The following is a 26,802-nucleotide window of genomic DNA, read 5'->3' as shown; positions in this document are numbered from 1 at the left end:
AGCTAAGTACTACTATGTCGCCAATGGATGAAGCTGAACGAGAGTATATGTCAAAGGTACCATACGCAAATGCTGTTGGTAGCTTGATGTATGCAATGGTTTGCACAAGGCCTGACATTTCACAAGCTGTTGGAGTTATTAGCAGATATATGCACAATCCAGGGAAGGAGCATTGGCAAGCTGTGAAGTGGATTCTACGGTATATTCATAATACTGTAGATGTCGGGTTAGTTTTTGAGCAGGAAGACAATCAGTTTGTAGTTGGATATTGTGACTCAGATTTTGCGGGTGATATGGACAAACGAAGATCAACTACTGGTTATGTGTTTACTTTTGCAAAGGCACCAGTTAGTTGGAAGTCTACTTTGCAGTCAACAGTTGCTTTGTCTACAACAGAGGCAGAGTACATGGCTATTACAGATGCTGTGAAAGAGGCAATTTGGCTTCAAGGATTGCTAAAGGAGCTTGGTGTTGAACAAAAAGGTATCACAATTTTTTGTGATAGTCAAAGTGCTATTCAATTAGCGAAGAACCAAGTTTATCATGCAAGGACGAAGCACATTGATGTTCGGTATCATTTCGTACGAGAAATCATAGAAGAAGGTGGAGTCACGGTGAAGAAAATTCATACTACAGAGAATCCTGCTGATATGCTGACAAAGGTGGTGACTGCGGTCAAGTTTCAACATTGTTTGGATTTGATCAACATTGTTGAACACTGAAGATTGAAGATGAAGACACAACCAAAATTTGTTATTGAGAGAGAATTGAAAATGTGGAATTTTGCCAAGGTGGAGATTTGTTGAAGTTTGGCAAAATGCCAAAGTCCCACATTGGTTGGGAGTTAAGTTTGGGGGGATTTTTCCCCTATAAAAGAAGGCCTAATGTTTAGGATTGAAACACACCTCTCATTTGCCTTCTCATCTGTTTAAGGCATTTGTATCTTCTCTCTTTAGTATTATTTCACTTGTATTTTTGGAGTGGAATAAAATATTTGGTTGTGTCCGAGGAGTAGGCAAAATTAGCCGAACCTCGTAAATTCTGGTGTTCCCTTTATTATTGCTTTATTGTCTTATTTATTATTTGGTGGTTGTCATAATTTTTGGTATAGTAGTTGTGACTTATTCACACTCTATACATTTGGCTTCCGCAACAGAGGCAGTTGTGATTGCAGTTTCTCTGTTCTCATCTCCATTTGTATTCTCTCTTCTCACCCCTTTCTACTTCTTTTATGTTGTTGTTGGTAATTTCATTCCAGTTGTTTAGCATCTTCAATGTAAATTTAGTTTACAAGTTAATGCAGTAAACCCACTATTCTATTGTTGTAAAATCCTATTTGTTTCAATGTGCAATATTTTTTTTTCCAACTATACGTGCAGTATATCACATTGGCCTTTTTGCCGCAAAGATCTTGAAATCCACTTTCCTAGTGCCGTGGATTCCAAAAAGTGATACGGAAAAATCAAGGAACGAAGGATCCTTTCAACTACCAAACAGATGAGTTGATAAATAGAGGAAAAAATGATTTAGTTGAAAAATATCAACTGAAATTTCTTTGTATGCTCATGTAGCTATGCGAAGAACTGAAGAGACAAATCGGAGTCCAAGATTGGCTACTTAGAAGAGTTAATTATATACACAAGCTAAGGTCTTTATATTTTAATTGTAGGACCGTCATATGTTTCCCCTAACACCACGAACTGCTCGTTTCTTTCTTCAAGCCATGCATATCTTGTGCCATCTTCTTCCACCTTCACTTCTTTAACATCTGCAATTCCATTCACAAATTAAATTTAATAGTCTATAAGCAAACTATTGTAGCTTAACAGACACAGGTACCTTCTGTCATACCAGAAAAACAGTCATAAGTGAAATCTTGATAGTATGTACAATGACGGCCTACAGATTCCGAGTATGGTGGCCCTAAAAAAAATTGTATATTAGCCTTCAAACACTTTGCATCAATTGTCTTAAGATTCAGAGAGAATAACCTATTCTTAGCTATATGCACTTGAGCAATTAGAATTTCACTTGAATCTCTAAGCCAAAGATGCATATTTTTCATGTGGATGTCATATTCCTTTTCAAGAAGTTGGCCCAAACTCAAAATATTACTTTTTAATTTTGGCACATAATAAACATCTTGAATTAACTTGTGACTACCATCTTTACAGGAGATCAGAATCGTACCTATCCCTTCGATTTGAATCTTTGAGGTATTTCCAAAGGACACATTACCTCTCACCGTTTTATGGATCTCCACAAACTTCTCTTTGCATCCACACATATGATTGCTTGCTCCATTGTCCAAATACCATGAGCTTCAATCATCTCTATCTTCTTCCTTGAGTGCCATCAACAACGTTGACTCAACTTCTTCTTTCCTGTCATCAACAAGGTTAGCTTTTTCTGCAATATTGCTATGACATTCCCCAGAGTAATGGCCAAATTTATGATAATTATAACACTCAAATTTTGATTTGTCATACCTTTGTCCATTATTTTCTTGGTAGTAGCCACGTCCTCTTCCTCCTCTATGTTCACGACCATGACCTCTGAATGTGTGGTAGATTTTAACTTCATTGTTGAAGTTGTTACCATTACTTCTTCCTCTTCCATGACCGCCACGGCCTCGGCCGTTTCCTCGATAGCTCTTTTCACCTCCATAATCCTTGAAGGATGCCTGAGTTTTAAGAAGTTGCTCCAATGGCACTTCTTATCTCCTTTTGATCTTTTCTTCGTGGGCTTGTAAAGAACCTTCCAATTGCTCCACCATCATAGAGTCTAAATCTTTATACTCATCAATAGCACACACCACAAAATCAAATTTAGATGTTAAAGTGCGAAGGATCTTTTCTACCACACAGACATCTTTTATGTCCTCCCCGTATCTTCTTAGTTGATTTACAACAGCCTTCACTTTTGAAAAATAATCCGAGATGCATTCGGATTCTTTCATTTTTGAAACATCAGCCTTTAGTGTTTGAAGTTTTACCTTCCTCGCCTTGTCAACTCCTTGAAGAGAATTTTGTAAAATCCCCCAAGCTTCCTTTGAGGTGGTAACCGGTTTTGCATGCCCTCTGTCTACGATTTCCCATACATCCAGAGAGCCAAGAATGACTTTCATACGTAGACACCATTTCTCTTAATTATCTTTTGTGAGACGGGGGCACTAAAAAGATAGCGGACCATTATTTGCCATGGTTCTGATACCACGATGTTGGGAAAAATAATAATCCCGCCCAGGAATAATATCCACGACAAATGATAATAACACAAGAGAGTAACAGCGACACCAACTCTTTTTAGTCGGGGTAAAATACAATACCCTAGCGGAGCAATATAACCACTATAATATTACAACTTAGTAGTGTCAAGAGACTACTACAACTTTGAAAGAAATAACACTCCTTATTTCAAATACCTCACTACTATATTACTCACTATTTATCTCATGACTGTGGATTACTCTCTCTAACTTCTATTGTTTCTCTTTATTTCGATGTGATTGAAATGAAGAATGGATGCATCTATTTATAGTAAGAGTTTCCATCCAACTACTACAAATAAGATGGCTTGTTGTTGATTTAGTCACATAATTTTTCAACAAAGTTAGGCACCTCCCATCCCATTTTTCTTTTTGTTTTCTTCAAAATGAGCCCCACAATGCATACAATTTTTTCACTTTTTTATGTTTGCTCTTGGATCAGGTAGCCCTAACCCGGTGACGACACTTGTGCGAGTTATGGAAGCTATTTCGATACATGAAAAGTGGCCGCTGATTAGTTTATTTCGTGCTTCTCATATCATAGTTTTTAAATGTAGTTGTTAGTAATTTGCAAAAGTATGGAAGAGACAATATGATGTAGTAGATTATTTCAATTAAAAGAGTACATGCTCTTCACTGATTATGATTATCCTGTTGATAACTGGGAAAAAGATAAAAAATGAGATGCATTTTGCATATTTGTACCAAAAGGTAGCAACTGAGAGTTTCCCTGTTCTCTATTTACAGTTAAGTTGTTTGAGAGTCTCAGATATAAAAAGAATAAAGAAAAAGGAATATCCACATCTTTATAGATGAGCCAAAGTACCTAAACAATGAGGTTACATGAACCGACAATTGGTTTGCGAAGGTTTTAATGTGGCGGTTACTATAACCTCCGCAATCTATATCAAATTGTGGGGTTTATTTACTCCCGCAAATATTTTTTATTTACGGCGGTCGGTAACCTCCGCAATCATTTAAAAAATAGCGCCCACTAATCCCAATATGTTTCCCTTATTTTTTAATCTTTTCCCTCTCTTTTTTTCCCAAATCCCTTTCTTATTTTCGCTTTTTTCATTTTCAGAAACTCTCACCCACTCTCACTTAATCAAAACCCATAGCAATATTCCATTTCTTCTTCACTTAATCAAAACCGCGGATCTCTTTTCCTTCACTTAATCTCTTCCATTTCTTCTTCATTTTCTCCGATTTCAAGCCCGTGTAGTTGCAAAATTCCAAATACAATAGTTCTCTGCTTTTCTTCAACGGCTCCTCTTTCTTCAGCGCCTCCTCTGTTGCAAAATAAAAGAGATATGAAAGAAAACTTTAGATCTATCAATCAATTGGATGTAAGTTTATTTGATTTTGCTCTTTCATACAAATTCCTCTTCGATTTTGCTTTGATTTTGCTTTTTGTCTTTGTTTCTTCGTGCATGTGGGTTTTAAGTTTATTTTCTTTGTTAATTTGTAGAATCGGTGTATTTTGAAGAAATTTGGTAGAATCGGTGTATTTTGAAGAAGGATATAACACTCTTTGTTGAATTGAGATGTAAGTCCTCTTTCTCCCTTTGCATTAGGTTCTAAAATTAAGATTTTTTATGTATTTTGTAGGTTAATTTCTGCGATTTGGGTCTTAATTGAAATATTTTCGTTTCCATGTGTATTTTAGAACTTCTGGGGACCTTCAGAGAAATGCAATTGTCGCCGACTGCTTTTCCTCTTTCTGCTCTACGTTGTGTTTGAATCAGTCTCATGGTATATTTTTTGTTTTTCTGCAGGTTTTGGGTATTTCATTCAATTATATCTAAAAGATTAGCTTCATCTTGTTATGCTAAAAAAAAAAGTTCCTTATGACTTAATGGCGTAATATATGATTCACAAACTGTGTAAAAGTGAATATTGAATCTCAAATTATTATTGACTGCAAATTCTGAACTTCTAGAAAATGTGTAACTCCAGTGAATGCAGTTTGGTCCGAAAGCTAATAGGAGACTACTTCATTGCCATGATGCATTTATTTTCACTTGTAACAAAATCATTAGATTCCTCTTTATTTCTATTAGCTGTTGTGTTTTTCTTGGATATGCACCTTCTGGTTTGTGTACAAAAGACAAATTTCGCAGAATAATGTTCCATTTTCTCTTGATCTTTGGTTCTGCCCTTTTCTCAATTAAAGAATTTTGTCGTTCATTATTTTTTTTTTATCGTTCACATTGAATTTAGTTAGTTAATATCTCTAAAGATGACTGCCAAACACCTTATCAAAAAACTATATGTTGTTATAAAAATAGCATGAGGAATTATTGATCTGTAGAGTAAGCTTGAAGGCTAGATTGGCAAGGAGAATAGAGAAGCTCAATTTATATCCTTAACGAATGTGTGTGATAGACAAACAAACTCTAACAATATCATCGGTAGTTTTATATCCAACAATATTATTGGTAGTTTATTTAGGGTCTTATGTACACAACCTTACGCAGCCTTAGTTGGCATTTATGTACACAACCCATGATTTCCATCTTATTCTTTAACAAATATTTTCCTCTGCCATTTTTTTATTATTACAAAATTTTATAATGTTATTCCGTTGATAGGTTACTAAATCAAACTTTCTCATGGAAATATTGTAGGTTACAATACCTTTTAATGGATAAATCTTGGATTGGAATGCCTAGAAATACAACAAAGTATTTACTTGGTTTGAATCAATTTCTAAATTTTGCATTTAAGAATGCTTCTATAGGAGATAGAATAAAATGTCCATGTCCTAAATATAATTTTGGGAAGTGGCAGACTAGAGAGATAGTGTACGATCATTTGATTAGCAAGCCATTCCCTCAAAATTATGTCACTTGGATTCTTCATGGGGAAACAGAAGTGTTGGAGAACTCTAGAAGCACAAAGGTTATCCCAGATGCACTGCCTCCTAAAAATCCTATGGAATTGTTGATAAATAAAGCATTCTCGAGTTTAAGGTATGAGGGCATTGATGCAGGTCCGTCACAAGTAGTTGGAGAAGAAGATATATTAAATGATCTGCATTCTTCAAATAACAAAGAATTTTTTGAGTTGCTTAGAGATGGAAGTGAAGAATTATATGAAGGGTCCAAGTACTCGAAGCTAGAATTTTTGTTGAAGTTGTATCACATAAAGTGTTTGTCTGGGCTAAGTGACAAGGGAATGACTATGATGCTAGATTTACTGAAGGATGTATTTGGATTTGCAAGGACACCTAATTCTTTTTATGAGGCCAAGAATACCATCAAAAAGCTTTGTCTTGTTTATATCAAGATAGATGCTTGTCCAAACGATTACATGTCGTACTGGGGAGATGATGCTAATGAGGAAACATGCAGGTATTGTCATACTTCTAGATGGAGGACAACTAAGAAGAGAAACAATAATCATATGTTCTGTAGCCAAGTGATGCGGCTAGCAGATCCATTTCACCTATGGATATAAGAAGATCATCCGGTGGAGACAATCCTAACGACAACCATTGAGGTGCTTGCAAATGTATTAGATAATTACGTATTGTATTCGATTGAATGGCCATAGTAGATCTTTTATCCATAATGGTTGGAATGGATGTTTTGTTTAATGTTAGTTTTAAGACTAATTATAATATTGATGTTTTATATTTAATGGTTGGAGTAGTTGTGTTTAAAGCAAATTTTTGAGACTAATGATAATTTAATTTAATGTATTTTGTGGTTTATTAATATATTGATGTTACTTGATTCCAGTAAGCAATTTATATAATTTGTTGATAATTCATTATTGTGACGACCCGACCAGTCGTCTCATGAGTTACTGCTCTGTTTCCCCCATTTCTGCTTCTTATTGCTTTGTCTATCAGTTTTATATGTGACCGGGTTGATTGGTTCGGGTTCGGAAATGATTTGGTTAGGTTTGAGACACTTAGTCTCTTTTGAGGAAGCTTAAGTTGGAAAAGTCAACAGGATGTTGACTTATGTGTTCGAGGGCTCGGATGTGAGTTCCGATGGTTCGGATAGCTTCAGGAGGTGATTTGGGACTTAGGAGCGTGATCGGAATGAGTTTTAGAGGTCCGGAGTAGGTTTAGGCTTGGATTGGCGAAATTGGATTTTTAGCGATTTCCGGTTGATAGGTGAGATTTTGATATAGGAGTCGGAATGGAATTTCGAGAGTTGCAATAGTTCCGTTGTGTCATTTGGGATGTGTGTGCAAAATTTCAGGTCATTCGGACGAGTTTTGATTGGTTTTTTTTATCAAAAGCGTAATTTAGAAGATTTTGGAAACTTAGGCTTGAATTCGATGTGTTTTGGCTGATTCGGTGTTGTTTGAGGTGTTTTGAAGATTGGTACAAGTTTGAATAAGGTTTTGGGATATGTTGGTACCTTTGGTTGAGGTCCTGGAGGCCTCGGGGTGATTCCGGATGGTTGAAGAGTTTGGGAAATTTGAGAAACTGCAAATTTTTCTGTTCTGGTATTTCCGCACTTGCGGGTTGGGGACCGCATGTGTGATGCTGCAGGTGCAAGGAAAAGACCGCAGAAGCGGTCAAGGAGGAGAAGGGTAGGAGCCGCAGATGCGGTTGGCTTACCGCACCTGCGATGGCGCAGGTGCGGTTACTTGGTCGCAGATACGGTTTTGGACCATTAAGTAAAGGCCGCAGAAGTGGCTAATTGACCGCAAATGCGGTACTGCAGAAGCGGTATCTGGCCGCAGGTGCGGAATCCCTGGGCCAGAAGGTATATATTATTTTCTTCGCGAAATTTTGCTAAGTACACCATTTTTTAAGACGGGAAAGAGGCTAAGGCGGTGGATTTAAAGAGAAATCAAGGGATATCAGTTGGGTAAGTTCCCTAAGCTTCATTATTTGGGTTTATAATCATTTTTTCATTGTTTAATCATGGTATTAGTGGAGATTAAGGAAGAAAAATTGGGGATTAGGGTTTGAGATTAAGAGACTTTAAAATGGAAATTTGAGGGGTCATTTGGACTCCGATTTCAGTGTTCTTGGGTATGTATGGACTCGTGGAAGGATAAGGATTACGCTGATATAATTTTTACCGAGTTCCATGACGTGGGACCGGGGGTCGGGTTTTGGTAATTTCGGGATTTATGTTGTAAATTGATTATTTTCACTTGGGCTTCGTTCCCTTAGCATATTTTGACGCCTTGATTCTGATTTTGGATAGATTCAATGCGAGTGGAGGCCGATTCGAGTGGCAAAGGCGTCGCAGAGTAGTATTTCAAGCGGTTTGAGGTAAGTAACCATTGTAAATCTGGAACTGAGGGTACAAAACCTCGGTATTTGACTTGTTTTGATGAATGCAATGACGCACATGCTAGATGACGAGTGTGTGGGCGTGCACCGGTAGGGATTGTAACTTGGTCCGTCCCGTAGCGACTATAAAGCCGCGTATTTGATTTGGAACCTTATGATATTTCGTACTTTAGTCATTTATACTATATTACGGGTTGTATGCCATGTTTGGGGCCTTGTGCCGACCTGTTGAGACCTTTAGGGGCATTTTTACTGTCTTTCCTCACTTTACTTGTTTGAAAGTACATCCTCAGTCATGTTTTACCTGTTTATTGTTTAAAAACTGGTTTTATCACTCTACTTCTTAAATGTGAGGACTGTTTGGACTGAGTTCCCTAAATTCCTATTGTTGTGCCCGAGAGGTTGTGAGGTTAATGATTGAGAGAGGTTGAGAACCCAATGGTGAGGATACCTATATATGTATGACTTATGGATCGGGTTGCACGCCGCAGCGATACTTATATGGATCGGGTTGCACGCCATAGCGATATATATATTGGATCGGGCTGCCCGCCGCAGCGATATGACGCTTGGGCTGTAGGAGCCCCTCCAAAGTCTGCACACCCCCAGTGAGCGTAGTCGACTATAAATTATGGATCAGGCTGCACGCCGCAGTTATTATTATTGTTGTTGTTGTTGTTGTTGTTGTTGTTGTTGTTGCTGCTGCTGCTGCTGTTGTTATCACGAGTGACTGAGAGGCTGCCCGAGAGGCCATATTCTGCGTGATACCTTGCCCGAGGGGCCCAGTCATCATATTTTCACTGATTTCACTCTTCTTCAAAATAAGCCTCTGTTGAAAAAATTTGCTAAGTATGTGATTTCAAGTATTTCAATTGAAACTGAATTTTTATGACGAAACTGGTTTTAAACTGTGGGGTTTGATCTGTTATCCTGTTGTTTACTCATTTATATAATTTTTAACTGCTCGTCACTACTTTCAGACCTTATTTATTTTAGCTACTTACTGAGATGACATACTCACATTACTCCCTGCACCTTGTGTACAGATCCAGGTGCCCGAGCGGCAGAGTGAGGGTCCTCAACTTATCCAGAGTTTGCCGGAGATTGCAAGGTAGCTGCATGGCGTCTGCAGCCCTGCTTTTCTCCTTCCTATCTTGTTCTTTTCCGCACATTTTTAGACTTATAATGTATTAGACAGTTGGTTGTGTACTAAAGGCTCTAGACTCGTGACACCAGATGTTTGGGCTGTTGTCTTATGTTTTATTGATTTCCGCATATTTCAGTTGTTTTAAACACCTCTTTGTGAAATTGGTATTCAAACCCGTGTTAAAAAAAATGATTTTATGAAAGCCAGTTGGTTGTGGATATATGATGGTTAGGTTGGCTTGCCTAGTAATATGATAGGCGTCATCACGACCAGTCATTTGGGGTCGTGACAATTATATTAATATAATTAAAATTGGAACAGTTATGGAGTAATATTATATTGCAGAAAAAAATATTCAATAAATAGCGGAGGTTATAACTGCCGCTATTTAACCTATAATAATATTGTGTTATAAAATTTGTAGGTGTTAAATAAAGAAATTGCGGGGGTTTAGACCTCCTCTATTTTTTTAATAAGTGACAGGCAAACTACCAAATTGCGAAGGTTATACCACCGTCAAATACCCACCGTTATATGATAACGGCGATCTGTCAAAAAAATCCCGCAAATTGGTTGCGGCGAACATTATTGCGGGGGTTTTGGAAACCGCCATAAAAGTATATTGCAGAGGTATTAGACCGCCGCAATATGTAAATAAAACCTCCGCAAATTCAGCATTTTTTTGTAGTGAATTATCGGTGCATTAAAAGAAATGAAAAAATAGAGAAAATCTCACCACAACTCAACCAATTAAAGCACATATCTTGGAACTGAAATTGAAAAATTAAAAAGAAAAAGACTCATCTATAAATGCACGTACAAAGTTATTTTTTATGCTCTCTTCGATTTTTCAAGATTCAGGCTGACTGCAATGATTGATGATTGAATTTTCAAGGTGTTGTACAACACAACTCAGTGAACATATTAAACTTTGATTTCTTTTTCTTAGAGATTACTGATAAGATTTGTGCCGTTTTGTTCTTTTTCTTTTCAACATTGAACGAAAAGAGCTTGTTCCTGCAAAGATTTTGAGCCCATGGCATGCAAAAATCAAACACTCAAAAAGTCAAATTTGCCGCATCAAAGAAATTTTTTAGTATTGAAGCCTAATATTAATAAATCATTGTCTTGAGGCCCGGAACTAAGTTAATCTATGCAGGCAAATAAAGAATAGAGTAGTGATCATAACAAAGAATTGAAACACTCAGCAAGATGAAATAGAGAAATATGATGGAGAAGTGGAATCAGCACCGGTGAGAAACCAAAGATAAATATAGAATCAATCAAAGCCCAAGACCCAGCATGTATTACACAGAAAAAGTTCATGATATTTTCTGAACTCCCTACAAATAGTCAAGATGCAAACACCACCGTAACCCTCTACCGCCACAGGTAAAGAAAACTTGGGTGCATGCTTCTTTTTAACAAAACTTAAAGCCGAAATTTAATAAGCGACTTGAGTTTATACTAATAAGATTCGTATATCTTTTTATTTGAAGTTGTTTATAATGGTAATGTTTGAGCCATCTTGCACAGATCTCTTCCATTCATGAAAAACATATGTAATATTTTAGAAAACAATAATCAAGGTTAACCTTATATTTGTTTTAAAATAATTTTATACATTTTTAATAGTTCAAATCTATTTGAAGTAAAAGAAATGCTTTGTATGTGTATTTTTTGGTCGAGTGTGAGAAAATACCAAATCAATTAAAATTCAATATACATACTGTTTTTACCGACAGAGTCGGTCGATTTTTAATGCCCACCAAGTTTTTTTTTTGTCAAACCCAATATTCAGTCGGTTTTCCGGTCGGAAATTACCTTTTTTAGTAGTGAAATTTATTGCTTAATATTTATATTCACCCGCATTAATTTTAATTTTCGTTCTATTATATTCTTTTTTTCATGGCAGTGTTCGAAAATTTGTATTCCATAATCCATAAAACAATTTATTACTTAATTTGTTAATTCTCAAATAAGATAAGTAAAATCCATATGCAAGACTAATCACAAAAAAAAAAAAAAAAAGGAGGCAGGGGGGGGGGGGGGGGGTAAAAACAAGGTTTAGCATTTTTCGGTAACAGATAAGATTCTACATTAAAAAAAATCTACCCTAATCTTAACAAATTTTATCGGATATCTCAGATTTATAGGTCTCTATAATAAATAGAGTCCATATCAAAGCTATTTTTCAACTGGATTCCTTCTTGTAGTCTAACAATGGAGTTTGATGAGCAAACTAAGGCGCATCTGAAGGCCAGTCAAAACCCTAAAATTCTTGAATTAGAAAAACAAAAACAAGTAGAAGATGAAAAGGGTTTGATCATAGTAAAACCAAATTACAATATCATAAGTGAGATTAGCAGAGTTAATTATGTTGATGATAGTTTTGTTTTTCCACCTGGATATCGTTTTTGTCCACATGATGAAGAGCTTATCATTCATTATCTTAAGAAGAGAGTGATGAATGAACGTTTACCACATGACAAAATCAAGGAGGTTAATCTTTATAAATATAGCCCTCAAGAGCTTTCAGGTTATATTTTGTTTTTCTTAATCTATTTTCATTAATTAATCTCTTACAATAAAATAATCATGTTTAGTTTCTTGTATGTTTCATGACTAAGTAACTTTAATTAGGGTTTGTGTATGTTAAACTTAAACTTCAAAGATCTTGGTACTTAAAGAGTTATATTAATGTAGTTTAACTCGTTCTGATGCCTGCAGTGATGGATTCAGAATTTAGAATAAGACTATATACTATATTTAGAAGCAATGGATTCGAACGATCTATTGCGTCTTCTACACTAAGAACTTGTGATTAGGGTTTGTTGTTTTCACTTGGATACTAGATAATTTTTTTTTCTATTTACCTTTATTTTCGGGTTTATACAAAATATAAATCTAGATTCCTGATACTAAAAGTTTACTTTAGCATTAATCCTGCTATTTAATCTATGGTATCTGTGGTTTTGGATGGTTCAATGATATTGTAACATACTTAATTTGAACCTTAATCACGAGTGAACTCTATTTGTGTTGCTTATCCTACTTAATTAGGGTTTTCTTTGATCATTTTCTATTATAGAGAAGGTAGTTTAGTTCTCTTTGTATGATCTCTTAACGATTGTATACATTTTTTATATGATTTTATCTAATTGAATTTTGTATTACTCTATAAGCAGACATAATTGTCCTTTTTTTTTTTTAAACTTAGTTGTCATGTGACCAGGAGAGTCACGGATTCAAGCAATGGAAACATCCTCTTGTAAGGCTGCATACAATAGACTCTTATAGTCCGGCCCTTCCCCGAACCCCGCACATAGCGGGAGCTTAGTGCATCGGGCTGACCTTTTATACTATTGCTTAATACTTGACTATGTGACTCTTTATAGCTACTTAGTTCACTAAAATGTTCCTTTGTTTTTCCTTGTTTAACATGCAAATAGAGAACTATTCAATGCTGGGAGACAAGGAATGGTACTTCTTCACTCCAAGGGATAGAAAATATCCAAATGGTAATAGGCCAAATCGAGCAGCAGGAACAGGTTATTGGAAAGCTACTGGAGCTGACAAACCTATAAAGCACAATGATATTAAAGTTGGATTTAGAAAGGCTTTAGTTTTTTATGAAGGAAAACCTCCCAAAGGTGACAAAACAAATTGGATTATGCATGAATTTCGAGTGAATGAATCTCGCAGGCTCAAAAGACATGCACAAGACATGAGGGTAAGAATCTTATTTTTCATAAACTTTTAATTTTAGTTAGTTTCAATTGTATTCAACTTAGATTATGAGTCGGACTAGCTAGGTAGAAACAAACGAGGATCTATCAAAGACAGCCTCGCTGCCTGCACAATGTAGGAGTAAGACTGCATACACACTACCCTCCTCCAGAACTGACAGTGGCGGAACCGGAATTTTCATTAAGGGAGTTAAAATATAAAGAAATAAAGTCAACAAGAAGTCAAGGGGTGTCATTATATATATAATATTTTAAAAATACCGAGCTATACAGTATAATTTTCCGATGATGGGTATCGGTTGACACTCCTTTGACGCATGTGACTCCACCACAATATACCGACCATATTGTTGTTGTTGTACAAGCTAGCTAGAAATTCCAGATTCTTAACTTGAAACGTTTGTGGGTATTAGGAGTTTTATTTAACAATAAAGTGAGTCTACAACCAGGGGCGGATGCAGCCTATTACATGTAGGTTCCCGTGAACTCAGTAGTTTTTGCACATAGCTTATATATATGTTATAAAATTCACTAAATATCTATAAATTTTTTATTATGAACCCAATTATTTATTGTATATATACTTAAGGTCACTATAGGAACTCATAAACTTTAAATACTGGATCCGCCTCTGTCTACAAATAAACTTTTTCAACCTTTCTATTTCTCTTTTTCCTTTTTGGTCTCTTATTATTTAATATGCTTTAAGTTATACGCATTGACAACATAAAAAACTTTTAACTTTTACATTTTAAGTATAATTTAACCTTTATAGCATGTTATCAACTTTCTTTTCGAGTTATTAGATAAAATAGTTACGTATTAATTTGTTATTCCATGTAACTTAACCTAATGGTGAAAAAATTATACAAAGTACACATAATACTTAAATTCATTTACTATCATGCAAATATTTAGATGAAATTCACAGTTCTTTATAATCGAGGACATGGTTAAAAAATATTCAAATACCAACGACATGACCCTCGATAGAAAGGTGTGGAGGTCGAAAATTAGGGTGATGAATTGATAGACAGTCTATAGTTTTGCATTGTCTTATCAGTAGTAGTACTAGGCGTGTACCTTCCTATTCCTAGTCCTTTGTTTCTATAGGGTATGTTAGTGTTAACGGTAGGATGGACACTATTCTTGTAGTTTCATATCCCTGGATCTCTGTCATTATTCGTTGTATTATTTGCTTACACTATCTTATTATATTATTGTTGTTATTGTTTCTCTATTGATCCATCTTTTTTGGTTCTTGAGCCGAGGGTCTTTCGGGAAACAGCCTATCTACCTTCATAGGTAGGGTAAGGTCTGCGTATACACTACCCTCTGTAGACCCCCACTTGTGGGATATTCTACTAGGTGGTTGTTGTTGTTTTGGTAAGAGGGGAAACCCGCAACCGTTACAACCTATGCCACAGTCTCTGCCCTTCGGATGAGCACTCTGTGGTGAGCACTTTGTACGTACCGGGTAAACCTCCCCTGTGTGCTAACCTGCAAACCACACGGAGGATGAAAATCGCACTAGGCAAGTCCTGTGCGACAAAGCTCAACCCAGGAGACATTGAGGGGAGATTTGATCCTAGCATGGATGACCACCCTCCAAACTAACTAGGCAACTCCGAAGAGTTGTTGTTGTTGTCATCGTCGTCACAGTTCTTTATAAAGTAACTTTTTTTTGTTGTTGCAGCTCGACGATTGGGTTCTATGCAGGATTTATAAAAAAGTTGACAAGTCATTCAAGAATGCCCGAAAGGAACAAGAGCAAGACGATGCAAGCATAAGTTGTTCTTCTATTGGTAAGATGGAGAATTGTGACTACGAAGGAACTACAGATTCATATGAAATTGCGAGACAAAATTTAAAATTACCTCATCATTATGATATCACTTTCGACGATCCTGGTTTCAACATGGATTATAACAAATACAGTCTTGATAATTTTTCACATTATGGACCAAGACCAAACTATGGCATGCCTCTTCATCCATCATTTTCTCCTGGAAATATTTTTTGGGATCAAAGAGGATATCAAGAGAACTGCAACATTTTGCCTATGAATTTCGACGTGAATAACTTTTATGAAGATTCTTATGATGAAATTCAATCCCAGAATATTCTTGATAGTCTTCTTGATGAGAACTCATCGATCTATAAAGATTGATCCTATATTGATCGTCAATAATGAGGTTTTAGGCTTTAGAATTTAGATTAAGACCTTAATTATAGCTAGTTCATTAGCTTAATTCCACTGTTTTTAGATAGTATTAGTTTTTATGACTTCTTGATTGAAGTTCGTTTTGATGTTTGACTGTTTAAATATTAATTTTCTTCGTCTTGTGCTATAGTTATATCTCTTTTCTTTTTCAATCATTTGCTATACTTGTTATTAAGTTAGAAAAATGACATTGTACAGCCGCGGTAAAAATAATAGCCGAAAAAATGTATAAATTTGTATATTTTTTTTGTATATATATTATATAAAAAAATTATACAAGTTTTATACACTTTTTCGGCTATCGGTGTAAATAATTTTTGGGACGGGCTAAAGTGATAATACCCCTATTAAGTTTGTGTTATTATTATTATTATACCACTAATTGATCTTCTTATATTGGAGATTTCTGCGTAATATATACTTTGCTTTATACAGTTTATATGGTTTTTTTATTCTAATCTGATTTTAACAAGTCTTCTGATAAAAAATGATTTTATTAATCAAAATCAATAATTGGTTATCACGGTTTAAAATCACATTTTTATCTTTACTCACTTATATTTCTCTAATGGAATTAGTTTAATAAAATTGATTATTTAATGATTATCTAAGTATTATATTTGATCAGTTCTATAGTCGAAACAATCAGGATATTCTTATGTTATGTAACGATTGTCTAATCTAGCGTGCTGCTTTTTTTTTTTCCCTTTTCAATTAAGGAAAAAAGCTTATACTTCTATGTCTACTTGCGAAAAAAATTATTTTCCAAAGAAAGAATATATAAATGGTGCAACTTGAAGCACTTATGGATTTGCCAAAAAAAAAAAAAAGAAGAATGAAAACCTTAGGGGATTAGAATATATATATATCAATCATTATTCAATATGCTTTTCTCTTATGCCTTTCTTCGGTCATGGTTCGATATTCTGGTGTCCGAGTCGTAAAGGAACCACACCATCCATTCCGATCTTGATGGTTAAACTCTACTGCGGTGACGATACTATAGGGGAGGTCTTGCGGGAAAATAGTTCGACACCAGAATAATAAAAAGCTTAACATCTCTCATTCTTATTACTTTTTCAATACGAAAACGGAAAAAAAAATGAAAAATCAAAAGGTCATTTTATTCAAAACCCCAATTGTGTCACCCCTTCTCTCCCACTTCACACTTCAGAACGCACCCTTCATATAGAGATAAACGCACTTTATATATATATGGTGAAAATGGCGAAAGGGAGCATTCTTTAGCGGTGAAAATGTAAATAACTCTTAACAATTATCATTACTTTGACCCGAAAGGGGCATAAAATTTGAAAGTAATCGTCATTACTCGTTATATATCATCGTAAAGTAAGAAAAGAAGAAAGGACAGAAGCATCATACTTTTCATCCCAACTGCATTTCAACAGGCTTCTCTTCAAACTCGACAAAAGTAAATTTAATAAGATAAATTGAATATAAAAAGTGCAAGTTGTTTGAGAAAGGTTGTTGCTCCTTTTTTGCATCCTAGTATCCTCCCGACAATAGTAGAAGCAAGCAAACTGTAGTAATAGCACAGAAGTCATAACATTCAATATTCTAGTCGTCAAGGGCAGTCCGATGTATTAAGCTCCCGCCATGCGCGGGGTCCGGAAAAGGGTCGGACCACAAGGGTCTGTTATACGCAGCCTTACCCTGCATTTTTACAAAAGGCTGTTTCCTCGGCTCGAACCCGTAACCTCCTAGTCACATTGTCAAGGCAACAAGAAAAAATGGAATGCATTGTCAATAATTCATAAATGTTTGTAACTTTCACCTAAGAAAGTCGCAGGCAGGCCGCGCAATTAATGAATAAAAAAAATAACTTTTCCTGAAATTAATCACTTACAACTGAAATGCAGTTCAATGGAGCTGGACACATTCGCAAATTTGCTACTTCCACTGTAAAATTAAGGTTGCAATTTACAACATAAACAACTCATTACATGGACAAGTTGCACATTCTCTCAAAAGGAAAATAAATCACCAGAACAAAGCAGAAATCTTAAATGTAGCCAAAAGCTGGTAAAACAAACAGGAGAGGGAGGACTACAGCCAACTAAGATGATCTGCAGAATGCACAGGATCAGATAGTAAAAACACCTCCTCTTAGTGTTTAGGCTACAGAGTTGAAGAAGTTCTAGATTTTCTCATCTTTTCATCTTGTGAAACAGTAGGTGGTGACGAGGAAGATGAAATCGCGGCATGGTAAGACGAAGATGCTAGCTGAGCAAATGCTGGAACAGCACCACCTGTAAGGTTTCAACCATGGAAAAGCATGTCAAATGGAACAAAATAAGGGAATAGAGACAAGGTTTCCAAACTCGCAGTCTAGATAAACTAATAGGTAACAGAAACGAGTTTTTGTTCCAACGGAGGGAACCTCTTGGATCTCCCTCCTATCAAAGAAACCAACACAAAGTACAAGCAGACAAAAAATGAAAGTGGAATCCAAGGTTTTCTTTGTCAAAATTCAAATTTCCATTATCATCTCACCCTAGTCCAACCAATATGATATGAATAAGGTTCAAATCGGCAAAGGATTTCATGAGACAGATCTAGCTGAGGATTGCCATAATTCAGAGTAGTTACAGGAGCAAAGGAAGAAAAAAGGATCATTTCTGCTGCTCCTTGGCATATCCTCTTCATCCTTTCTAAGAACAACTCACTGATTCCAAAAAATAAATACTACTCCCACCGTTTCAATTTAGATGACACACTAGTATGTTCAGCTTAGGTTCATCTGATATTCTGATGAATGGAAATTTAGAGTCGTTGTAATGAAAGCTTTTCTACTTTATTGGTGCTTTCAGTTTTACATAAGAGAATTAACCATCTTACCAATCTGCCAACACTAAAGCCTACAATTTTCTTCATGTTCTTAGCTTGATGTACTCATGATGAACAATATAACTTGCTCTCATTTTATGTCGATTCGAAGGCAACAAAAGCCCTAAAATTGTCCTCCATCAATGCTACTAAGTACTCTCTTCTAATTATTCAAATATAATGAACGTATTAAAGGGAATAGGCTATTTCACAGAAGGCTTTAAAAATCTGTAATAGATTAGACAATCTTAAAGGTTTGAAAAAGTAAGTTCAAACCTGCTAACCCTGCACATGCAGATGAGAAAACTATCACAGGAGGGGCCTGCATAAACAAAAAGAAAAAGTAAAAATATAGCAGGTAAACCACCAATATAAAGTCCACCACTATAAAAGTGAGAGAGGCAGACAACTAAAGAATAGGAACGAGTGAATCAATTCCTTTTTTGTCTGATAAGGGAGTAAATCTATTATATTTTTACTTTACATGTTCTATACTTTTGTCATGTACGTAAATATGCTTTACTATTGTGTAAAACACTTATGACTTAAGGTTGTGTTGATGATAGAGTTCAGAAAATTGGCACATTATCGCTCCTAGACTAAAGTCTAGTGCTTTAAAATTTTGCCGTAGCAATGAATGCTAGCATCTATAAGCTTTCGGAGACATTATTAGAAGTTTCTTCTGGCCTTCTGGGTCTCCTTAAACATTCACATATTACAGCATGAGGAAGTAGGAAAAAAGAATACTTACACCAACAAGGAAATGCAACCACATAGGTCCTTTAATCCACCTTCTCACGATCGGCATCACTGCAAGTAGAAGAATGAGATATAAACTGGACTTGTCGGTTAAGATTAACATGATCACAAGCAACATTGTCACCTCACTGTGGATTCCAGATGCATATAACACGAGTATAGTACTTAGGTAAAAGTTATCCCTCTCAGATGAACATATCAGTATCTTTTACTCATTTATTTCCACAAAGAATTCAAATTCAAAACGAATGATAGTATGCCGGACCAATACCCAGATGGGTGGTGTTATTTCATGTTACAGCATGGTTTGGTTGTAACATGAAGCAGAGCATACAACAACAACAACAACAACAACTAAGTTTTAGTACCAAGCTAATCGGAGAGACGGAGACAGCTATACGAATCCCCAGTATCCATTTGCTCCTTATAGAGAAAATTATAATCAACACAGAGCATTAACCTCGGGAAAAAAAGTATATAAGTGACACGGAAAACCCGTTAACAAGAAGAATCGCAAATGTTAACCAAATATAGAAAGTAAGGATGGTCAAAACACAGGTTCATACCATGGTTGAACCCATAGAACGCACTTGTAGTCCCACCAACCGCAGAACCAATCTGAACCATTAAGTAAGTAGTTAATTAGCGGGGAAAGAGCGATGAATTAGGACAAGCAGATTCAGAGACAAAACAGGCGATTTATGCAATACATTTTCTATTGGCGATTTCATAAAAATTTTAAATGGGGATTTCAGATTTACATTTAACACACTTCTAAAAGTACAGGTACTACTACTATTCTACGTAACTCTCATATGTTGCAACATTAAAGAATTAAAATTTATTTATCAATTCAACTTAAATACTAATATTTTTGGGGTAAATTTCACAACTGGTTATAACTATGACTTTTTTTACCAAAGCCATATAAATATGTTTTTTGCACACAAAAGTCATAAAACTTTTACTAACTCACAAAATCATAGGTGACCGGAAAACACAACTTTTCGATAGTATTTTTTTTATTCCATATTTTTTTCAGTCGAATAAATAATAATTCAATTAAAACAAAAATGACCCAACCCGACCTCACGTCACCTGACTCAATGCCCATATATGTAAATTAAAATAATACTAAAAGTGAATCCTCCGAAACACGAAACTTCTATCTTTTATTTCTTTTCAAGATTTTCATTCAAATTGATAGCACTATTGTTTCAAGAGCTCTCTAATTGTCCATACCTTTTTTTTCCTAGGTCAGAATCTCACACATTTCAAACTAAGTTATTTTTGGGGGAAGGCCTCACTTTTAGTATTATTCTATTTATGTATAAGGGTATTGGATCGGGACAGGTCAGTCCCTCTGTCCCGATCCAATATAATTGACTGATTGATCGAAATTAATTGCATTCGCTAGCCAAAAAGTGGATAGAATATGTAAATTTATGTATATAATACACATATATGCAAAAATATACATATTTTTATTATTATATTTGGAAGCGGCTATATACATATATATATATATATACATATATATATATATATATATATATATCTCCTATTTTAATTGGGTTGTTATTTATTAAACTGACAATAAAAAAATAATAAATGTGGAATAAGAAATACTACCGAAAAGTTGTGTTTTTTGGTCAATATGATTTTTGTGTGAGTTAGTGAATGTTTTATGATTTTTGTGTGAGAAAACATAGTTATAGGACTTTGGTAAAAAAAAAATCATATTTATATGACCTTTTGTGAAATTTACCCAATATTTCTGCTATAAAACCAACTTTAAGTATTCTTCGTATTTTCTTTTCACGGCTACCAGAGCCAGCTCCAAGGTTAGAAGTAGTAAGGCTTGTGTTTTAGGCCCCCAAATTTGGGGGGCCCATTTGTTTAAAAATAATAGGTCCATAGGCATTTAAAAAATAATATTTAGTACTTTTAATACAAAAATAGAGTTTATAATATAAAAAGAAAAAAACTTTTTTAGATTTATAAATAAAGTAATAATTTGACTTACTAAAAACTGGGTAGATGAATATTTTTTCCAACGTTTCAATTTTTCACTTTTTACTCCATTAAAAATTTTACTCTCTTGCTTAATTTGTCCAAGTCAATCTTTATTTTTCCCTATCTCTTTATATTTCAGAAACACCTACAAATTTTCTATCTTTCTCTTTGATATTTTTACTCACCTTCTTTCTCCAAGATTTCACTACTCACCTTCTTTCTCCAAGATTTTATTAGTTCAAGTGTTCAACAATACTTTCAAACTTCCAATAGTTCTATACTTCTATTGCTCTATAAAATCTTATCTAAGATTAATAATATCTCAAGAAAGATTAAATGAGTTGGTTATATCATCAATTGAAAAGGAATTATAAGAGAAAATCGATTATAAAAAAGATTATTAACAACTTTGTATCTCAAAAAGTTAGAAGAATATACTTCAAATAAAAACATATTTTATAACTTTCTTTTAAAAATTTAGGCCTCATATTAAACTTTGTCTTTAGGCCCTGCATAAGCTCGAGTCGCCCTGACTGCTACTAACACAATCAATATGCATGTGCAATTTAACTTGTCTACTCATGGGTAAAAAAGTAGTATTAACATAATAATTAATTGAAATCTGAAATCAAACCATAGAAAAGCTATCACGGATTAGAGGGGGAACCGTCCACTGGCTTGTCTCCTGCAAAAATGGAATGAGAGAAACACTCTCATACATATACACATATAATACAGAACTAAACGAAAAAGGAATAGATAAAGGGTTGTTTTTACCATCTCCTTAGAAAGAGGACCCGCACAGTGCGGGCATCTCATATTACTACTACTACTACTACCGCTATTATCTTTGTCTCTTCTCTGGTTTGGTTCCTTCATCATCATCACCAATTCATCAATTCTACAGAGAATCTCTGATTTATGCGGTTGGGGCACTGGAGCAATAAGAGTCACCAAATTCTTGCTTTTTGGAGAAGAAGATCACCTAGCTCTTTTTTCCCCAAATTCTCTGGATTCTACGGACTCGTTTAATTTCAAGTATGGGCCTCGCTCCAGTTAAGACCATGAATTTATCTTACCATCTTGCTTCACAACCCTGTAAGGCAACATACCTTAAGTTGCTCCATAATATATAGCCAATGATAGAACGAATGAACAGCCATATCATTTGCTACTACTTCTATCAAGTTCAAAAAATCAAAAGACTACTCGATCCCACGATCTAGTTAACTGAGCAACTTCAATACTATAGATAACTTCATTTGTTGAAATGACATAATTGGCCGAATAAATTAAATAAACCTGAAGGAATTCAAGAAGGCAGAGCTTCTGTAACTAGTAAAAATATTCAGAAGAGCAATTGTATTGCCGCAATCCATTAGTATAATTCCACATGAAATTCCAACATTCCAGGTAACTTAGATTTCATTGGATAACTTTATGTATCATTGTAATTAGTATCATGTCATCCTGTAGAGGTTACACTGCATATTCTTTATTTAACCAACATATTTTCAAAGTGCAGGTAGGTTGTCACACCTGCAACATTGAAATGGGACAAAGACGTTATCACCTCCTTTTTATGGGGAAAGGGAGTTTTTCCACTTTAAATGACATCATTGAAATGGGATTATGTATTTAACTTTTAGAGTCGCCACTTGGAATTGTTTATTACGGTGTTCCAAGTCACCATTTATTTTAAATCTCAATTCAAGAAAAATTGACTCTATTTAGGTCTATGAAATGCAGAAGACCAAGTAAGGAATTCTGTTAACCCAACAGAAGATGTGAGCCATTTCCGAATTCCGTGATTTTAGCACGATCATTTTGCAATTACACTCGGCTTAATTATCTGATTATTACATGTTTTAGAACCTATGTGCTTTTGCCTTTACCGCTTTTAATTATATAATAATAATAATTTAAACAATTATGAAATTTTACCCAAAAAAAAACAATCATGATATTTATGATGTCGCACACTTGTTTTTGTACACATTGCAAATCACGTCACGTGAGACATACACATGATTTACAACATGTTCATTATTTTTATTTATTTGAAGTTGGTTGGTCAAATCGCATAAATGCGCACTTGAATTTGGATTTGCATATCATAGTTATGCCACGAGAACCGTACCCACAACCACGATAATTAAATTATTGTTGAAGTGCGCCTAAAAGCAACTAACGTGTTTATGAACACTATATCTTATAAATTCGAGATATTTATTTTTATGTCTATTTTATCCCCCCCCCCCTTTTCGCGACTCATCTCACAATTGTTCTTTCCACTCTTTCCTTTAATTTACGTAATAAACTTTGGATATACCACAGTCTACATCACTCACTAACGATTACTCTATTTCTACTTATAAAATTAATCAAGTAGGCCCAAAGTTGCATTCAAGCCCAATTCATCTTAAATCTTATCAACCCCAAACCAATCCAAACATAACCAAGCAGCTCCTAAAAACCAATTAGCTAAACAAACTTACTGCGATACTATCGAAACAAGCTAATACATCACTCTAACAATTGGATCAAGCACACGACTAAACTCAAAGAAGCAAAAGATTGATATGAACTTATCCAAAAGATTTCAGTGAAGCTCATAAAGGAAGTACGTATCTTCAAGAAAACAGATAAATGAATTAAGACAATGAACAAAGACAAAATAACACCGAAGAGATTGTGTTTCATGGCTGATTTTGCTGGGTTTGGGGCTGTTTTTTAAGCCGGGTTTTGGTGAGTTTCAGGACTATTTTGGGGTTGGTTTGGGGTGTTTTGTGGGCAGGGTTCAGAAAAGCGCCCGCTTCCTCGCTTTAAGCGAGAAGCGAAGCGGAGCGGAAGGTTGGGCGCTACTCCAATTAAAAGCGGCTCAGGTAAAGAAAAGCGCCCGCTTCTCTCTAAAAAGCGAGAAGCGGTGAAGCGGATCGAAGCGGAAGAAGCGGTCACTTTTTGAATTAAAAGGCCTAAAGTTTTTTTTCAATTAAAAGACCAAATCGCTGACTTCTGTTCCAGACCCAGTAGTTTCTTCGACTTCTTCAGCAGCAAACTAGGGTTCTAAACTAGCGATTTCTTCCTCACTAAAACGGTAAAACCAGCAATTTCTTCAAGCAAACTAGGGTTCTTCTTTTCTTCTTCAACACTACAACAACAGCTTTCAAGTTTCAACAGGTATGTTTTGCTTTTGCACTTTTTCTTTTCATTCTTCTTCTTCTTTTTCTTTTTCTTTTTCTTTTTCTTTTTCTTTTTCTTTTTCTTTTTCTTTTTCTTTCTAAACGTCCAAAAAGCACCGAAATGCTGGCGAATTTTTTTCAGAAAAATTCTGCCCAATGATAGTGGAATAAAAGAATTTGACAATCTTGTAGAAGAATAGGATGCTTATTTTGTGCTTTAATTGATGCTACTCTTTAGTTTTTTAATTGAAGTATTGAATATTTGCTTACAATTACATGTGTTGTCTACGCCGTATTTATTTTAATTTTTTTTAAAAGTTCTGCTTCACTTAAAAAAAGCGGGCGCTTCGCTTCTCGCTTTTCGTGAAATGGGGGTTGTCGCTTTTCCTCGTTTCACGCTATTTTTAACACTGTTTGTGGGGCTGTTTTAAGGTGAGTTTACAGCTGGTTTGTGTGGGTTTAAGGTAGAAGAATAAAGCTGTAAAAAGGGAAAACTCGGTGCTCCTCGAGCAGCTACTGCTGCTGTGTTTTTGATGCTGGAAATTGGTGGTTTTGGGTGACGTTTTCAGCATTTTTTTGGGGCTGTTTGGTGTGAGTTTAGGGACTTTTTCGAGCTGCTTTTAGGGGGATTTCTTGGCTGGAAACTGGTGAGAAGCTGCTCCAAGCACGCATGATTTTTCACTCCTCAAATAGAATCTCAATTTACCAGAAAAGGAACACCGGACTATTCAAGGCAAATCAGAACTCTGTGCATATTACTTCAAACGTTCAAGATATAAAATCGAAATCTAACAACCGAACTTCGAGATTTTTGAACATAACATTAACTACACCTCAAACTAACAACAGTTAATGCTCACAGATTGCTCACACAAGACGCAGCATCCGTTTCCATACTTGATTCTGTCATTATCACTTAGATCCACAGCATGTTCCAGGTATCAGTTAAATCAAACACTTCAATCAAAGTTATAACATTGCACTTATGCTAAAACTAAATTTCAACAGATTCAAACAATTGAAGCACATGATTTAGAAGTACATCCAAATTTTCATTACGAATCAGAGAGGAGATACATGATTGAGATATGTACCTGGTCGCTTAGGAATCAACCTAAAATTGACAAATAAAAGCTAGAAAGGAGGAAAAGTTGGAGTTCAGCTGCAGTTTATTTGCAAAACAGCTTCAGTTACCAGTTGAAATCAACTTGAAAACCCAGGGAAGTGTGAATAAAATCATCAATCTTCCAAAAAAAGTTTTTGTTTTTGTGGGGATTTGAGGGGAGTTGGGGTCTTTTACTGCGTGGGGACGACGACGTTTATGAATTCTACGGCGTCGTTTGGCTGGTCCTTGGGCTGGGGCGTAGGTTGTATGTTGAAATTGGGCCTAGAAAAATCGGCCCAGCTGCTTAATTGAGGCACATAGCAACTGCATCTTTTATGATTTTTATGTATTTTAATAATGCAATTAAAGTCTAAAAATACAATGAATGCAAGATAAAATATTTTTGATAATTTTTTATGTTAAATTTATATACATATGACGGTGTAAAAAAGGTTTACACCATTAGTCCAATTTAACCTGTTATATTAGGTTATTACTTTATTTTTCAGGTTACTATAATAGCTTGCTATTAAAACTTACTTCCAATCTTTTTTAATAGTGAAAGAAAAGTAAAGGTCATATTGTTCCTCATTTTATTCCAATATTAAAGGGGTTGAAGAGAAGCTGACATGAAAGAATTATCAAACGGATAGTCACCCCAAAACCTTAATTCTATGCTCTTATGAGAAATTCACATATAGTCAAACCTCTCTATAACAACGTTGTTTATTCCGAATATTTTTGGATGTTATAGCGAAGTGCTGTTATATAGAAGATATTGTATACGGTCAAAATTATATGCCTCCGACTTTGTAGCTCGAGAAATCGCATCGAGGGCAAAAGCTCGATATAGATCAATCTCGGGCTCAAAGGTAGAATAAGAGGCTCGAAGACCTAAGTGCTCGAGGAACATCGGAGCCAAGTACGACCGACTCCGAGACAGTGCCATTATGAGTTTGTTACAGAAGGACAAGATTCCCCCCACGTCTCCAAGATCATGGCGTAAATTTCGGAATGGATTTGTACGAATTAGTACAAATCCGTACTAGGTGTTTATACATATGCCCTAATAAGATTCCTTACTGTAAATAGAAATGTACCTTATTTAGGCTTCCCCTATTATATAAAGGAGACCCCAATCACTTAAAAAGATCATCTAATCATTGGCAAAGAATATACTCTCTTAATTTTCTTGCTCATTGTTCATCAGAATTGTCCTTTAGCTTTATTATTCTT

At 35.2% G+C, this 26,802-nt stretch overlaps 3 protein-coding genes and 1 long non-coding RNA gene across 5 annotated transcripts; 2 read left to right on the top strand and 2 right to left on the bottom strand.

Moving 5' to 3' along the window:
- Positions 1-2,716: 2,716 nt before the first annotated feature.
- LOC104211692 (uncharacterized) lies at positions 2,717-3,127 on the bottom strand. The gene has a single exon (XM_009760786.2). The coding sequence runs from the start codon at positions 3,125-3,127 to the stop codon at positions 2,717-2,719; it is 411 nt and encodes a 136-aa protein (XP_009759088.2).
- Positions 3,128-4,365: 1,238 nt separating this feature from the next.
- Positions 4,366-6,992, top strand: LOC104211691 (uncharacterized). 2 transcript variants are annotated; one of them, XR_707207.2, is made up of 4 exons: positions 4,366-4,617; positions 4,740-4,817; positions 4,938-5,023; positions 5,899-6,992. It is a non-coding gene; the product is annotated as an uncharacterized lncRNA (long non-coding RNA). The 2 variants fall into 2 exon arrangements; XR_707206.2 differs by lacking the exon at positions 5,899-6,992 and having other exon boundaries at positions 4,410-4,617; positions 4,938-5,466.
- A 4,915-nt stretch (positions 6,993-11,907) lies between these two features.
- LOC104211690 (NAC transcription factor 29-like) lies at positions 11,908-15,630 on the top strand. Its single transcript, XM_009760785.2, has 3 exons — positions 11,908-12,223; positions 13,137-13,417; positions 15,130-15,630. The coding sequence occupies exons 1-3, from the start codon at positions 11,908-11,910 to the stop codon at positions 15,601-15,603; spliced, it is 1,071 nt and encodes a 356-aa protein (XP_009759087.1). The 3' UTR covers positions 15,604-15,630.
- Positions 15,631-17,556: 1,926 nt separating this feature from the next.
- Positions 17,557-25,724, bottom strand: LOC104211689 (uncharacterized). Its single transcript, XM_009760784.2, has 7 exons — positions 25,556-25,724; positions 22,057-22,375; positions 21,914-21,964; positions 19,830-19,881; positions 19,256-19,314; positions 18,781-18,826; positions 17,557-17,927 (listed from the first exon to the last, which is right to left on the bottom strand). The coding sequence occupies exons 2-7, from the start codon at positions 22,162-22,164 to the stop codon at positions 17,797-17,799; spliced, it is 447 nt and encodes a 148-aa protein (XP_009759086.1). The 5' UTR covers positions 22,165-22,375; positions 25,556-25,724; the 3' UTR covers positions 17,557-17,796.
- Between the last annotated feature and the right edge of the window lie 1,078 nt (positions 25,725-26,802).

The sequence above is a fragment of the Nicotiana sylvestris genome, chromosome 11, assembly GCF_000393655.2.
Source record: "Nicotiana sylvestris chromosome 11, ASM39365v2, whole genome shotgun sequence".
NCBI lineage: Eukaryota > Viridiplantae > Streptophyta > Magnoliopsida > Solanales > Solanaceae > Nicotiana > Nicotiana sylvestris.
Note: the sequence above shows the minus strand (reverse complement) of the source record. Positions and strands in the feature narration are given on the sequence as shown.